This window comes from Camelus dromedarius, chromosome 11 (assembly GCF_036321535.1).
Source record: "Camelus dromedarius isolate mCamDro1 chromosome 11, mCamDro1.pat, whole genome shotgun sequence".
NCBI classification, from domain to species: Eukaryota; Metazoa; Chordata; class Mammalia; order Artiodactyla; family Camelidae; genus Camelus; species Camelus dromedarius.
In genome coordinates this window covers 52,689,997-52,705,705 of record NC_087446.1, presented here as the reverse complement: position 1 = coordinate 52,705,705, position 15,709 = coordinate 52,689,997, and the positions used below count along the sequence as shown (strand labels likewise).

At 36.2% G+C, this 15,709-nt stretch overlaps 2 protein-coding genes across 2 annotated transcripts in view; both read left to right on the top strand.

Moving 5' to 3' along the window:
* ZNF641 (zinc finger protein 641) overlaps positions 1–15,709 on the top strand; it is a 104,982-nt gene that overhangs the window by 27,114 nt on the left and 62,159 nt on the right. The window lies entirely within an intron of this gene.
* LOC105103826 (olfactory receptor 8S1) lies at positions 11,326–12,937 on the top strand. Its single transcript, XM_010997493.3, has one exon. The coding sequence runs from the start codon at positions 11,404–11,406 to the stop codon at positions 12,337–12,339; it is 936 nt and encodes a 311-aa protein (XP_010995795.2). The 5' UTR covers positions 11,326–11,403; the 3' UTR covers positions 12,340–12,937.

The following is a 15,709-nucleotide window of genomic DNA, read 5'->3' as shown; positions in this document are numbered from 1 at the left end:
TTCTCCCTTCCCTCTCTTTATGACTTTCTAAGACACTTACTTTATGTCTCATTCCTCTCATCTAAACTCTTTTTCACTGGCCCAGAGCTCTCCTGCAATGCTGCCTCCTCAGGGATACTAGTTTATATCTGTTCCTGAAGATGTTATGGTCAGCTTCTCAGATGTGCATCTCTTCTTCCTTTGAAATGCTAAGCATTTAAAACAAATTGAAAACTGAATTTGTTAAAGTTCTTCCTTTCTGTAAATTATCCAATCAAATTCTTATAACACTGCAAAATGGGTATTGTTATACCTACATGCAGATGGGTAACTTGAAATTAAAAAATAAAATATCTTTCAAAGCTCACATATCTAGAAAATACCAAGGTAGGATAGGGCCCCACACATGTGTGCCTCCCAGGAGGTCTGCCACACCTCTGCCGCTTCTCCTTGCGTTTTAGCACAGAGCGTGCATTTTACCAGGGCCTGGAAAGGCTGGGGTCACTGAGATTACCATGTGAGCAGGTCAGGACATCAAGCGCAAACTTCTAATCCTTATAGATTAAAATTTCCTCTCTACCCTGAATTCCAGAGAGATGCATTTTTTGGCAATTAAAAAATATGTATCACAGCATTTATATCAGATGTTATAGATTTATTTGTGATTTTATGAGTTGTCAGTACTTCCTGAAAAACTAATACTGTAAAGTAATATCTTTAAGAAACACACACATTGCAGTAAGAAGTATAGTTGGTGGGTCTTGTTTTTGTAAGTGAAAGTCTTGCCACTCTGTACTCATAACACGTTTAAAAAACCAAGAAGTAAATAGTCAAAACTGACTATACAGCATGTAGTATATTTGCATTGATAGACTTCTAATTCCTTTACAACAGAAGTTGGAATTATTGTCAGCATAAATATATCCTTGCTGGCAATGTGCTAATTTCTGATGTCAATATAAAATAATAAACACAAGAAACTCTATCAATAGGATACATGCCAAAAAAAATTACAACACTCTAAAGCTCACTTTGATATATATTTGTGGAGTAACTGCACAATTACCTTTTTATAGGTTTCTACTTCAACATTTTCTTTTATCCTTATCTAAAAATTAAATTATTTAAAATATTTAAAAATCATCGAGAGAACCAAACAGTTCAGCAATTCAAGAAATGTTTTCCATTTCTGTGATTGTTCATTGCTTCTTTTGGACCCTTTTGACTGTGCAAATACAGGTCTAATGCTGCTAATTAAAGGTCCTAAGGCTCAACCGTGTTGGCAGTGAGGGCTGACACAGGGAACATCACAGGCTGGGTACTCATTAAACACGAATATTAAAGCGGTTGGTCCACCTACTTGGTTGACCTGTGCAGGGCAAGTAACTGAATTTTCCCCCACAACCAGCTGATTTTACATCACATTAACATAATGTTAGATCTCTGTTGTTTCAATTGTAGGGATTTGAAGTGTGATTCCTCAGTTGCTTCTCTATTTTTTGTCACTTTACCTAGCATGTCTTTTATATATGTTAGGCAAGTTCTACATATTTTTTATTCATATTTTGTACAGAAGTGAGAACTCACAACTTTCACTTAACAAAAACAAAAAGGAAAAGCACAAAAACAGTTGTCTTAATTATGTATTTGAATACATAATTTGTTTATTTGCAGTGTGTGTGGTGGATGTAGAGGGATTGTGTTTTAACCAAGAATAATGTTTTACTGTCAGATTTATATTGCGAACACAATGGCCTTGTAACTATGGGGACTTAGTTACATTGTAACTATTTTCTATAAATGATTGTATTTTAGTAAATATTACTTAGCTTTAAATTTGAACTTTCATAGTAGAAAAGTCTGTTTAAGTAAAACTTAGCCATTAAATTTGTGATGGTTTTTATTCAAGAATTTTTAAAACATTTTTAATTTTGAAAAAAAATTTTAAATTTAGGAAAGTTGAAAGAGTAATATAACTTTCACCTAGATCCACGAATTGTTAGCATCTTATCACATGTGTTTTATCATCTTTTCTCTATGTATGTATATATATATGTATGTAATTTGTTCTGCTGAATCACTAGAAAGTAAGTTGTGACACCAGAACACTTTTCTGAATACTTAAAGTTTCTTCTCCTATGAATAAGGATATTCTCCTACATAACCCCAATCCCACTGACACACTTGAGATGATCAACAATAATTCAGTTATATCTAACATTAGATTTGTGTTTTAACGGTTGAGATTTGTAACCTTTTGAAACACAGTAGTACTTCCTTATCATCTGAGATAGTATTTCAGCTTGAAACTGTGATAGCATAATTCTTTTTGTGCTGTCCTGTGGGCAGCCTCACCATGTTACCCATGCTTCTGGGGCAAATATGACTGCTATAGGGTACCGTGGACATGAGGTAGTAAGCTTTGTCCTTTATTGCTTTTCCTTGTGAGCTGAAACCGGAAACCCCGTACAGTTATCTCAGTTACTGTGTGATGTATACAGCTAGTCCTCACTCATGTGGAGTACTGTTAAAAATCTTGTCATTTGATTACACAATGAAAATCATTATGATTTGTATATAAATCTGAGGTAATTTTTACTACAGTCTAATTTAATGTGATAATACAGTGGATTTCCAGGTTTGTTTAGTAAAGCTTTGCAAAAAAGCCCTAACAAAACACCTCCCTTAACCCACCACAGAGCGTATCTAATTGAGCAAAGGAGCAGAACACAAAAGAAAATCAGGACACGTGTAAAAAATGGGTGATGGTTATCTTTGGCCCCTCTAACTTTATACTTCCCCTATAATGCTAAGTGCCCATCATTAAAGTAAAAGAATTCAAGTTAATAGAAACCATTTAGAAGCCTGTGTCTGGTTACATAGATTGGCTTGTGTTCCAAAAGCAGTGTCTTTCATTCACTCATTCATTCATTCATGTTTTTCACTATCACATTCTGAGCAACAGTTATGAATTATTTATTATGCTTGGTACCCTTTGTTTGATTCAGAAATTAACACTCTCAGGGTTAGGCAGGAGCCAATTAATTTCCTCCACATAATAGTGTTAATATATAGAAACAAACCTATTATGTTCCCAGGGCTGTGTATTTTAAATTTTGAAATAGAGATTGAAGAAGTAAACCAATAATGGTGATATTTTTGCCACAGTAAAAACAGAAGTTTTAAAATAATTTTGAAAGCACTTTATTGAGGTGTGATTGAAAAAGAAAAAGCTGTAATTCCTCCTACCCTCTTTATTATTATTGTAATTTTTTGGTTTATGATAATGACACTTAAGATCTACCCTCAACCAAATTTTAAGTATACAGTACAGCCTGATTAACTATAGTCACTATGCTGTACAGTATATCTTTAGAATTTATTAATGTGATATAACTTTGTACCCTTTGACTAATAACTCCCTGTTTCCCCTTCCTCCCAGTCACTGGCAACCCCATGCTACTCTCTGTTTCTATGAGTTTGTATATTTTAGATTCCTCATATGAAGGTATCATGTAGTATTTTTCCTTCTGTGCCTAGCTTATTTCACTTAGCATATAGTCCTCCAGGTTTATTCATGTTGCAAATGGCAGGATTTCATTTTTTAAGGCTGAATAATATTCTATTCTATGTATTTAGTGACATTTTATTTATCCATTGATCTGTCAGTGGACTCTCAGATTGCTACCATGTCTTGGCTACTGTGAGTAATGTTGCTATGAATATGGGAGTGCAGATATCTCTTCAAGATCTAGATTTCAATTCCTTTGGAAATATACCCAGATAATTGCTGTATTATATGGTAGTTCTATTTTTAATTTTTTGAGGAGCTTTAATACTGTTTCCCTAAGTGACTACTAATTTACATTCCTACCAACAGCATATCAGGGTTCCCTCTTTCTCCACATCTTCACCAATAATTGGGTATTTTTTTTGATAATAGGCATCTTAATTGATGTGAGGTGATATCTGTTTGTGATTTTGATTTGCATTTCACTGGTAAGTAGTGATGTTGAACACCTTTTCACGTACCTAATGGCCATTTGTATGTCTTCTTTTGGAAAAATGTCTATTCAGATCCTTTGCCCATTTTAAAATCAAATGGTGATGATGATTTGCTAATGAGTTGTAAGACTTCCTCTTTATGTTGGAAATTAACCCTTTAACAGATCTGTGGTTTGCAGATATTTTCTCCCATTTCTTAGGTTGCCTTTTCATTTTGTTGATTGTTTCCTTTTCTGTACAGAACTTTTTAGTTTGATGTAGTCTCAGTGTATTTTTGTTGTTATTTCCTGTGATTTTGATGTCACATTCAAGAAAACATTGCCAAGACCAATAGCAACCAGCATTCCATGGTGTTTTCTTCTAGTAGAATTATAGTTTCAGGTCTTACATTTAAGCCTTTAATCAATTTTAATTTTTGTGTATAGTGTAAGATAAGTTTCCAATTTCATTGTTTTTCATGTGGATATCTAGTTTTACCAGTGCCATTTATTGAAGAGACTATCCTTTCCCCCTTGTGTACTCTTGGCAGTCTTGTCAGAGCTTAGTTGATTGTGCATGCAAAAGTTTATTTCTGGGCTCTCTATTTTGTCCAGTGTGTCTCTTTTCTCTGCCAGGACCTTACTATTTTAATTATTGTAGCTTTGTGATCTTTTCTGAAGTGAGGAAGTGTGATGTATCCAGCTTTGTTCTTGCTCAAAATTACTTCAGCTACTTAGGGTATTTTCTGGTTCCACATTGATCTTAGGATTGTTCTGTTTCTGTGAAAAATGCCATTGATATTTTGAAAGGGGTTGCACTGAATCTGTAGATCACTTTGGTTAGCATGGACATTTTAAAAATGTTGATTCCTCCAATCCATGAAGATAGGATACCTTTCCATTTATGTGTGTCTTCTTCAGTTTCTTTCATCAAAGTCCTAGTTTTCAGCCTAAAAATCTTTCATCTTGGTTAAATTTATTCCTAGGTATTTTATTCTTTTTGGTGCTATTGTAAATGAGATTGTTTTCTTAATTTCTTTTTCATCTAGTTTGCTGTTAGTTTATAGAAATGCAATATTTTTCTATATTGGCCTTATATCCTGCAACTTTACTGAATTATTTATTAGTTCTAACAGTTTCTTTTTGGTGTAGAGTTTTCTATGTATAAAATTGTGTTATCTGCCAATAGAGACAGTTTAAATTCTTCCATTACAGTTTAGATGCCTTTTATTTCTTTTTCTTGCCTAACTGCCCTAGCTAGGACTTCTAATACTGTGTAGAGTAGTGGCAAGAGTGGGCATCCTTGTCTTGCTCTTGATCTTAGAGGATAGCTTTCAGTTTTTCACTATTGAGTGTGCTGTTAGCTATGGGTTTATCATATATGGTCTTTATTATGTTGAGGTATGCTGCCTCAACACTTGAGAATTTTTATTATAAATGGATATTGAATTTTGTTAAATGTTTTTTTCTGCATCTATTGAGATTATTATGTGGTTTTTATCCTTCATTCTGTTAATGTGGTATATCACATTGATTAATTTGTGTATGTTGGACTATCTGTGCACTCCAAGAATAAATCCCACTTGACCAGGGTGTATAATCCTTTTAGAGTACTGTTGAATTCAGTTTGCTAATATTTTCTTGGGGATATTTACATCCAAGTTCATCAGGGATATTGGCCTGTACTTTTTTTCTTGTATTCTCTTTGTTTGGCTTTGGAATCAGGGTAATGCTAGACTTCAAAATGAATTTGAAAGTGTTCCTTCTTATTCTATTATTTGGATGAGTTTAAGAAGGATGGGTATTAATTCTTTAAATATTTGGTGTAATTTGCCAGTGAAGCTATCTGGCCCTGGGCTCTTCTTTGTTGGGAAGTTTTTGATTGCTGTTGCAGTCTCCTTATTTGCTATTGGCCTATTCAGACTTTCTATTTCTTCTTGATTCAGTCTTGGTGGGTTTTATGTTTTTGGAAATGTATATATTTCTTCTAGGTTGTGTACTTCATTGGCACATAATTTTTGATACTAGTTTCTTATGACCATTTGTATTTCTCTGGTATCAGTTGTAATGTCTCCTCTTTCATTTATGATTCTATTTATTTATTTTAATTGTCTCTTTTCTCTCTTGCTTAGTCTAGCTAAGGGCTATTGATTTTATATTTTCAAGAAAACAACTCTTGGTTTTGTTGATTTGTATCTTGTTTTCCATTCTCTATTTCACATATTTCTTCTCTACTCTTATTATTTCCTTCCTCTGCTAATTTTGGCTTAGTTTGTTCTTATGCTTTATTCCTTTAAGTGTAAAATTAGGTTGTTTTTAGAGATCTTTCTTCTTTTTTAATGTAGGCATTTATCACTATAAACTTCCCTCTGAATACTGCTTTTGTTATATCCCATAAGTTTTGGTGTGTTGTGTTTTTGCTTTTGTTTATATTGACGTGTTTTCTAATTTCCCTTTTAATTTCTTCTTTAATTCATTGATTTTCAAGAGTGCATTGTTTAATTTCCATATATTTTTGAGTTTTCCTATTTTCCTTTTGTTTTTGATTTCTACTTTCATACCACCGTGATTGAAAAAAAAATGCTTGGTATGATTTGAATCCTCTTTAATTTGTTAAGGCAAATTTTGTTGCCTAACGTATAATTGTGGATAATGTTCCATATGTGCTTGAGAAGAATGCATATTCTACTGCTTTAAATGTAATATTACATCTTTGTAGATTCATTTGGCCTATAGTGTTGTTCAAGTCTACTTCCTTATTTATTTTCTGTATGGATGATCTGTCATCGAAGCCTTCTACTTTAATTGTATTGCTGTGTTACTCCCTTCAGATCTGTCAATGTTTGCTTTATATATTTATGTGCTCTGGTATTGGATGCTTATGAATGTATTTCTCTCTCTGGTGTACTGTCTCTTTTCTCGTTACATAATGACCTTCTTTGCCTCTTTTTACAGTTTTCTACTGAAAGACTATTTTGTCCGATATATGTATAGCCACCCCTGCTCTCTTTTGATTACTATTTATTTGGAATACCTTTTCCATCTCTTCACTTTCAGCCTACGTGTGCCCTTTAAGCTAAAGTGAGTGTCATGTCAGCAGCATATATTTGCATCTGTTTTTTTTTTTAACCTATTCAGCCACTTGTATCTTTCAATTGGAGCATTTAATCCATTTGCATTTTAAGTAATTATTGCTAGGTAAGGACTTACTTTTGCAATTTTGTTAACTATTTTCTGTCTGTTTTGAGTTCTTCTCTTTCTTTGTAATTTGATCCTCTTTTTGTAGTGATATACTTTCATTCTTTTCTCTTTATCATTTTTTGTATCTACTATAGATTTTTTCTTTGTAGTTTCCATGAGGCTTGCATAAAATTTCTTCTTCTAGTTATAACAATCTATTTAAAGCTGCTAATAACTCAATTTCAATCTCATATAAAAACTACACTTTTACTTCTTCCACCCCAAACTTTGTTATTGATGCCAGAATTTACTTTTTATATTGTGTATCCATTAAAAATTTTTATGATTATCATTATTATTTTTTAACTTTATTGAGGAATAATTGACAAATGTAATTATATATATTTAAAGTGTACCACATGGTGATTTGATATACATATACCTTGGACCAAGATAATTAACTGCATCACCTTATATAGTTAACATAGTTAACTCTGTGTGTGTGTGTGTGTGTGTGTGTGTGTGTGATTCAATGCTTAAGGTCTACTTTCAATAGCTTTCAAGTATAAAATATCATGTTCATTATTCTTAATACTTTATCTTTTAACTCTGATACTGCAGTTTGAAGTGATTTTTGTATAACCATTACGTTATTACATTATTCTGTATTTGTCTATATATTTAACTTGTCAGTGAGGGTTATACTTTCATATGCTTTCATGTTGCTGTTAAGCATCCTTTTGTTTCAACTTGAAGAACTTCCTTTAGTACTTCTTGTAAGGCAGTTCTAGTGGTGATGAATTTCCTCGTTTTTGTTTTTCTGGGAAAGTCTTTGTCTCTCTTATTTTTAAAGTACAGTATGGCACATATAGTATTCTTGGTTGGTAGGTTTTTTCTTTCAGTATTTTAAAATACCATCCTACTCTTTCCTGTTCTGCAAAGTTTCTGCTGAGAAATCCACTGACAGTCTTATGGGAATTCTCTTTTATGAGTTGATTTTCTCTTTGCTGCTTTCAAAATTCTCTCTTTTTTTTGATTTTTGACATTTGATTATAATGTATCACTGTGTAGACCTCTTTGGATTCAACCTATTTGAAATTCGTTGTGCATCATGAATCGGGATGTCCATTTCCTTCCTCAGCTTTGGGTGTTTTCAACATTTATTTCTTTAAATAACATTTCTGTACTTTTTTTCCTTTTCCTTCTCCTTCTGGGATACCTTTAATGTGTATCTTGATGGAGCCCCAGATGTCCCATAGGTTTTCTTTACTCTTTTTCATTCTTTCTTTTTGTCCTCTGACTGGAAATTTTAAATTGCTCTATCTTCGAGTTCACAGATTCTTTTTTCTACTTGGTTGAGTCTACTATTGAAATTCTTTGTTTAACTTTTCAGTTCAGTCATTGTGTTCTTCAGTTCCAAAATATCAGATTGGTTCTTTTTATGGTTTCTGTCTCTTTATTGAACTTCTCTTTTTGTTCATGTATTGTTTTCCTAATTTTGTTGAGTTGTCTATCTGTGTTCTCTTGTAGCTAGCTCACTGAGCTCCTTTAAGATAATTATTTTGAATTCTTTGTCAGACAGTTTGTAGATCTCCATTTCTTAGGGTCAATAGCTGAAGCTTTATTTTATTCCTTTGTTCGCATCATGTTTCTCTGATTCTTCATGATTCTTTAATGTTGCATTAATGTCTGGGCATTTGAAGGATTCACCTCCTTGAGTATTTATAGTCTAGCTTCAGCAAGTAAAGTTTTTTTTTTTACCAGTCAGCTTGTCCAGAGATCTGGATGGCCTGGTTGTTGGGGACCCTGAGCAGGAGCTGGTGAGGTATGTGTGCCGGCCTTTTGCTGGGGTTCACTAGCAGGCAGCCTTGGTGCCAGGTCTGCAGACCTTAGCACTTGGTGCCCAGTGCTAAGGTCTGTAGGTGGGGGGGTGGTGTTAGGGTCCATAGGCAGGCCTGCTCTGGGAGGGTTGTGGTTGGGCCTAGTTTCAGGAATCATCAGCAAGCAGGCCTGGTGTTGGAGTCCATGGGCCAGTAAATCTGATACTGGCATCTGCAGGTGTGCTTGCTCTCTCTTTTCCCCATAGAAGAACTCATAGATCAAAGGTATCTTTTTTTGTACTTCTCTGTGCTGGCTTGTGAGAGGAGTGACAAGGGTAAAATGAAACTTTATTCCTTACCCTTTCAAATGTGTCTTGTTCCATGTTCCACTGATGAGCTGTAATCTCTCTTGGATTCCAGATCTTTCAGGAAGGTATTTTTATCCATAGATAGTTGTTAAATTGGTGTTTCTTTGGGGGGATAAGGGCTGTGACCTCCTTTTCTACCATCTTACTAACATCACTCCTTAATTTTATTTTTAAAAGATTGCTCTGAGAATCTCTAAATAACTTTAAAGAAAAAGCATGCTATGAAATCAAACCCCTAGCACTGATTTTTATCACAGTGGTAGTTTCTTTGCAAGGTATTGCCTTGACCCAGAGTTGGGATTCTTTCTATAATTCATGGAATATTTGGCTCTAGTTAGTTGAACTCTGTTTGTTAGTAGTCAAAAGAAAGTGATTTTGTGTGTGTGTGTGTGTGTGTGTGTGTGTGTGTGTGTGTGTGTGTGTGCTGACTCTGAAATTATACAATACAAACCTCACCTCTGGCTATAGTAAACCCTTACCTGGGTTTTCTTCCAGGTTGCTTTGCTCTAGGGTGATCTCAGAATGAGCAGTGGGAGCCCTGTGCACAATGCTGCTGTACCCACAGAGTGAAAGAAGAAGAATTTAAGAAATTAGCTTCTTTATCCTGATGCCAAATCACTGTAAATAAATACCCAGATATTTCCCACAATTTATCATTTTACATTGTTAGTGTTGAATCCATCTTAAGTGTTAACTTTCAGTATGATGTTCTACTTCTTCCCTATAGCAATATTCTCAGCGTTGACTTCAAAAGCTAAGCAGTTTTATCACTTCCTGGATCTGAAAGTATTGTTGCCACAAACCAGTGTACTACTAACTGAGAATTCAGGTAATTGGGTTTTGTTCCTCACCTGGGCTGGGAAGCTCAGCTATTTAGTCAATGAAAGGACAAAAGGACAGGTCCCTGAGTCTTCAATGATGAGCTTAATAAACTACTGTTCAATTAGAACAGAAAAGGCAAGGATGGGCCTCTAGATTGAGGCAAGAATATTGAACAGTTACATTGCAACTCAGGTGTAGTCAGAATATCAGAAAGTATGGGGATATATATTTAAGTTTTAAAGGGTGAGGATAGAGTTTAGATAACCATGGGAGGAGACCTTAAAACCTGCCATAATGGCTTAGACAGGTGTGGTGACTACATATTATTGGATATATGGGCTTTGGGGTGAGGATGGTGTATCTACTCAGAGCATTGTTCTATTAATGGGGACAACTTTTCATGACCCATTGTAGTCATAGCGTTCCCCACAGAAACCTACCTAAAATATTACTGGGCATGATAATCTAGGCTACCAGTTTTTAAAAATTTATTATAATTGTATTAATGTACTTTAAAATTAAATGATAATGTGATGCCATTAAATAACATGAGGGAAATTTAAAAGAAGAAAAATCCAAAGCAATTTAATTCCACATACAGTCTCTAAATTCCTTGATGTTGTATTGTCTTCCTAACCTCTACTGGTTTCTTACACTTCACCTTGGCCTCTATTGCCATGATTGTACACTTGATTTTATCATTATCAGTGCCTTTATAATTTCTTGTGTGCATGTGGGTATGCTCACACACATACACATGCACAACCAATAAACTCATGTACACTTTATTGAAAACAAATGGAAACAATCAAATGGAAACTCCCCTAACTTCCTGCATTCTTGACCTTCTCTTTTAGACACAGAATAGACAGAGTGCCTCTCCTCCTACCTGAGTCCTTTTAATCTAGATTTAATGCTCTCTCGATTTCTCAAGTAATTCACTCCTGAATTTTTTTTCCACCCTCCTGTCATATCAGCAAACTTTTCTTTTCAAATGTACCACTTTGAACTGCGTAAAAATACTGTAGCTCAAAAAAAGATTTTAATAAAAAATAGTAAATGGTTGATTTAAAACATCAATGGTATGATGACCAGGAAGTAAGCTTTTAAATATCTGAATATATATTGTGGGACAGCAATGAAAAAACATTTATTCAGATAAAGATCCATAGGTGCTGGGGTAACTGAGAGGCACTGAAGGACTTCTGATGGATCTTCTCTTTTTGTTTTCCAGAGAGACAGCTTCTCTGTATGGCAATGAAAAACTACAGTGCTATCAGTGAGTTTGTTCTCCTTGGACTGCCTATCGAGCCTCGTATTCAGGCTGTATTCTTTGTGCTGTTCCTTCTAATTTACCTCCTCACTCTGATGGGAAATTTCTTGATGCTGCTGATGATTAGGGCTGATTTTCACCTGCACACACCCATGTACTTCTTTTTGGGACAGCTGTCTTTCCTGGACCTCTGCCACTCATCTGTCACAGTCCCCAAGATGCTGGAGAATCTGCTTTCTGAAAGTAAAACCATCTTTGTAGAGAGCTGCCTGGCTCAGGCCTTCTTTGTGTTTGCCACCGGGGGCACTGAAGCTTGCCTGCTGGCTGTGATGGCCTATGACCGCTACGTAGCCATCAGCTGCCCTCTGCTCTATGGCCAGCTGATGAACAAGCAGCTCTGTGCTGGGCTGGTGTGGGGCTCCTGGAGCCTGGCCTTTGTTGATGCTCTCATCAATATCCTCCTGGCTGCCAGTTTAGACTATTGTGAGGACCAAACTATTCCCCACTTCAGCTGTGAGCTGTCTTCTCTCTTCCCTCTGTCTTGCTCTGATACCTCCCCCAATTTCACACTCCTGCTCTGCTCTTCTGTCTTGCATTTCTTTGGAACCTTCATTATGATTGTTTCCTCCTATGCCCGCATTGTCTCCACCATCCTGAGCATCAGCTCCACCTCAGGCAGAAGCAAGGCCTTCTCCACCTGCTCCTCCCACCTCACTACTGTGATCTTGTTCTATGGCTCAGGCTTCCTCAGCTATCTCTTGCCAACCTCCGGATCCCCCCTGGAGATGGTCTTCTCCTTGCAGTACAGTGTGGTCACTCCCATGCTGAATCCTCTTATCTACAGCCTGCAGAACAAAGAGGTGAGGGCCGCTCTGAGAAGAATGTTCAGAAAATATTTTCATCCTCTCTTGTAGTGGACACAAATGATAATGAAGGAGAAGCTGAGCTATTATGCCACATGATCAGACAATGGACTTTAAGGAGAGTTTCTTGATTGTCCACGATGCCAGGTGCTACAGGGAACATAGTGGCATTTATTTCCTTGGAACTGCTTCTGAAAAGGACAGACAAGTCTTAGGATAATTCCAGTTCAGTCTTATTTGGAAAAGGAGAAATGAACCAGATAACCCTCTTTTTCAAGGGATCATTTGGTAAAAATGTTGATGTGTTACTCATATCTATTGGTATTGTTGCTAATTATTCCTTCACGCTTCTTCAAATAATTACACTCCAAATCCCTAGGAAAGCTGACTTTCTCAAAATTATACATCCATAAAGTGAAGTGATCCTGTAACCCGGGATAGAGTAACCATTCTACCCCTTTCTCCTGACAGTGCATTGAGGCAAGGAGTGACACCAAGACCCAAGTGAAGTTATTTAGAATCTTTCTCTAGGAAATTCAAATGTTGGGAAGGAACAAACAACAACAACAACAAAACAGCATTCAGAAGAAAGTCAGTCTGACTGTAGTGCCTAAAGTGACCACAAAACCTGGTTCCCCTGGCAGTTGTCCCTCCTGACGTCATATTTATAACAGATACAGTAATAATAGCTAATTTATTACATTTCTTAACTCATGACACAAAGTGCACTAAGTTCCTGGGGTAGGCAGCGGGGCCCCCGAAGGTGTTCTCCTAATCCCTGGAACCTGTGAATGTATTACATGGCAAAGGGGCTGGGCAGATGAATAAGGTTATAGACCTTAACAGAGGTAGAGTAGCGTGAATAATCCAGGTGGGCTCGATCTTATCACGCGAATCCTGAAACGCAGGGCAACTTCTCCAGCTGTACGCAGGAACGATGAGGCAGAAGGGAAGGTCAGAGGTAATATAAGCATGAGCTCAGACTCAACCCACCATTGCTGGCGTGGGTCCATGTGTGGGTGGCCTCTTGAAGCTGGAAACAACACACAGCCAACAGCCAGCAGAGAAATAAGAACCTCAGACCATGGAATCCATGGAACTGAATTCTGCCAACAACCTGAATGGTGTCTTCCCCGGACCCTACAGGTAAGGCCTGCTAACTTGATTTTGGCCTTGCCTGACCCGGAGCAGTAAAATCAATTGAGCCCGCCCACATTTCTGACCTAAAGAACTGTCAGAAAATATATTTGTGTCATTCAAAGCCATTAAGTTTGTGGTAATTTGTTATGGCAGCAATAGAAAGTTAATATAGTACCTAACTTTTATTACCCTACTTAATCATCTCAGCAGATATATGCAATAGGTTTATTGTTAGTTTTCCTTTACTGATGAGAAAATGAGACTCAGTATGTTTGTATGCCTGTCCAGTGATTCATAGCAAGGAATGGTGGAGCTGGAATTTTAACCCATGTGGTTTGAATCAAGTCCGTGGTCCTAGACACTAAATTGCTCCCTTCATTAAGTTATGAGCTCCCAGATCCTTTCTGTAATTATATTTACCATTGGATTCAGTTGCATATAACCAAAGAATGGTATCTGATACAAGTAGCAGAGGTGAGGTTCAGGCAACAGGTATCAAAGGTGAGGTTCAGGCAGCAGGACTTTGGTGAAATACCGAAATGTTTAGAGTTAGATATTTGGTTAAGATTTGGGAAAAGGTAGGTAGTAATCTAAGCTGCTCTTCCTCTTCTGTTTTGTGAACTATCCTTTTTTCCAAAATCTTACTTTCTCTCTTTAATCAGGTTATCTGCAGTCGGTTTCTGTTTCTTTCAAAGAAAACTGACTGATTTTGAAATTGGAACTAGAGATTGATTTGTAGTCAACAATTCTCAGGGAAGTGAGGATATGCAGGATTTGTTATTGTGCTGAGATGTGCACAATGAAGTGAGTCATCTGTCCATCTTTACTGCTCATGATATGTAATTGCCACTCTTATTTTAAGACCCAGTGCCTAAGACCATGGACACTGTGCTAAGCCTTTCAGTTAGGGAAAATTGTTAAAATTAAGCAAATGCAAGAGAAAGAGGTATGCCAAGACCCCAGCATCTTCTCTCGTTAAGACAATTACTTTATTTCTTGATTAAAAAAATTATTTTTATACAATTTAAAGGTTACTTTCCATTTACAGTTCTTACAAAATGTTGGCTATATTCCCCGTGTTGTACAATGCATGCTTGAACCTATCTTAGACCCAGTAATTTGTATCTCCTACTTCTCCACTCTTATATTCCCCTCCCTGCCCCCACTGTTAACTACTAGTTTATTTTCTATATCTGTGAGTCTGCTGCTTTTTTGTGATATTCACTAGTTTGTTGTATTTTTTATATTCCACATATAAGTGACATCGTACAGTAATCGTCTTTGTCTGATTTATCTCACTTAACATAATGTCCTCTGAGTCCATCCATGTTGCTGCATATGGCAAAATTTCTTTCTATTTTATGGCTGAGTAGTATTCCATTGTGTGTGTGTGTGTGTGTGAATATATATGTATATATTTAATACCACATCTTTATACCACATCTTGTTTTTTCTATTCATCTGTTGGTGAACATTTAGGTTGCTTCCATATCTTGGCTATTGTAAATAATGCTGCTGTGAACATTGGGGTAAATATAGCTGTTCAAATTAGTGTTTTTTGATTTTTGAGTGTATACCCAGGGGTGGAATTGCTGAGTCATATGGTATTTCCATTTTTAGTTTTTTGAGAAACCACCATACTGTTTTCCATAGTGGCTGCACCAATTTACATTCCCACCAACAGTGTAAGGGTTCCCCTTTTTCCACATCCCTGTCAACATTTGTTATTTGTGTTCTTTTTGATGATAGCCATTCTAATAGGTGTGATGTGATATTTCATTGTGGTCTTGATTTGCATTTCCCTGATGATTAGCAATGTCGAGCATCTTTTCCTGCGCCTGTTGGCCATCTGCATTTCCTCTTTAGAAGAATGTCTCTTCAGTTCTTCTGCCCATTTTTTTTTTCATCAGGCTGTTGGGAGAAGTACTTGGCTGATGAAATGACCGACAGGAAATTAATATTTGACATATATAAACAGCTCATACATCAAAAAACATTTCTTGATTTTTGACCTTAAGGTACAGATTGAACATCAGGGACTTTCTTTCTCTATGCTGAAGGAATATCTGTCATTTAATAGATCTAGAGCAGAGACAATTCAAAACTAACTCAGAGACTGATTCAGTGACTTCACTATCACAGCAGGTTGCTTATGGGAGAAATGGATGTTGACCAGGGAATAACATCTCAGCATCGTGGAACAGTGGAAAAGTGACATCATGGAGAATTTAGAGGACCTGGAGAACCATGAACCTCCAGCTTCTCTAAAACTACCATGTTT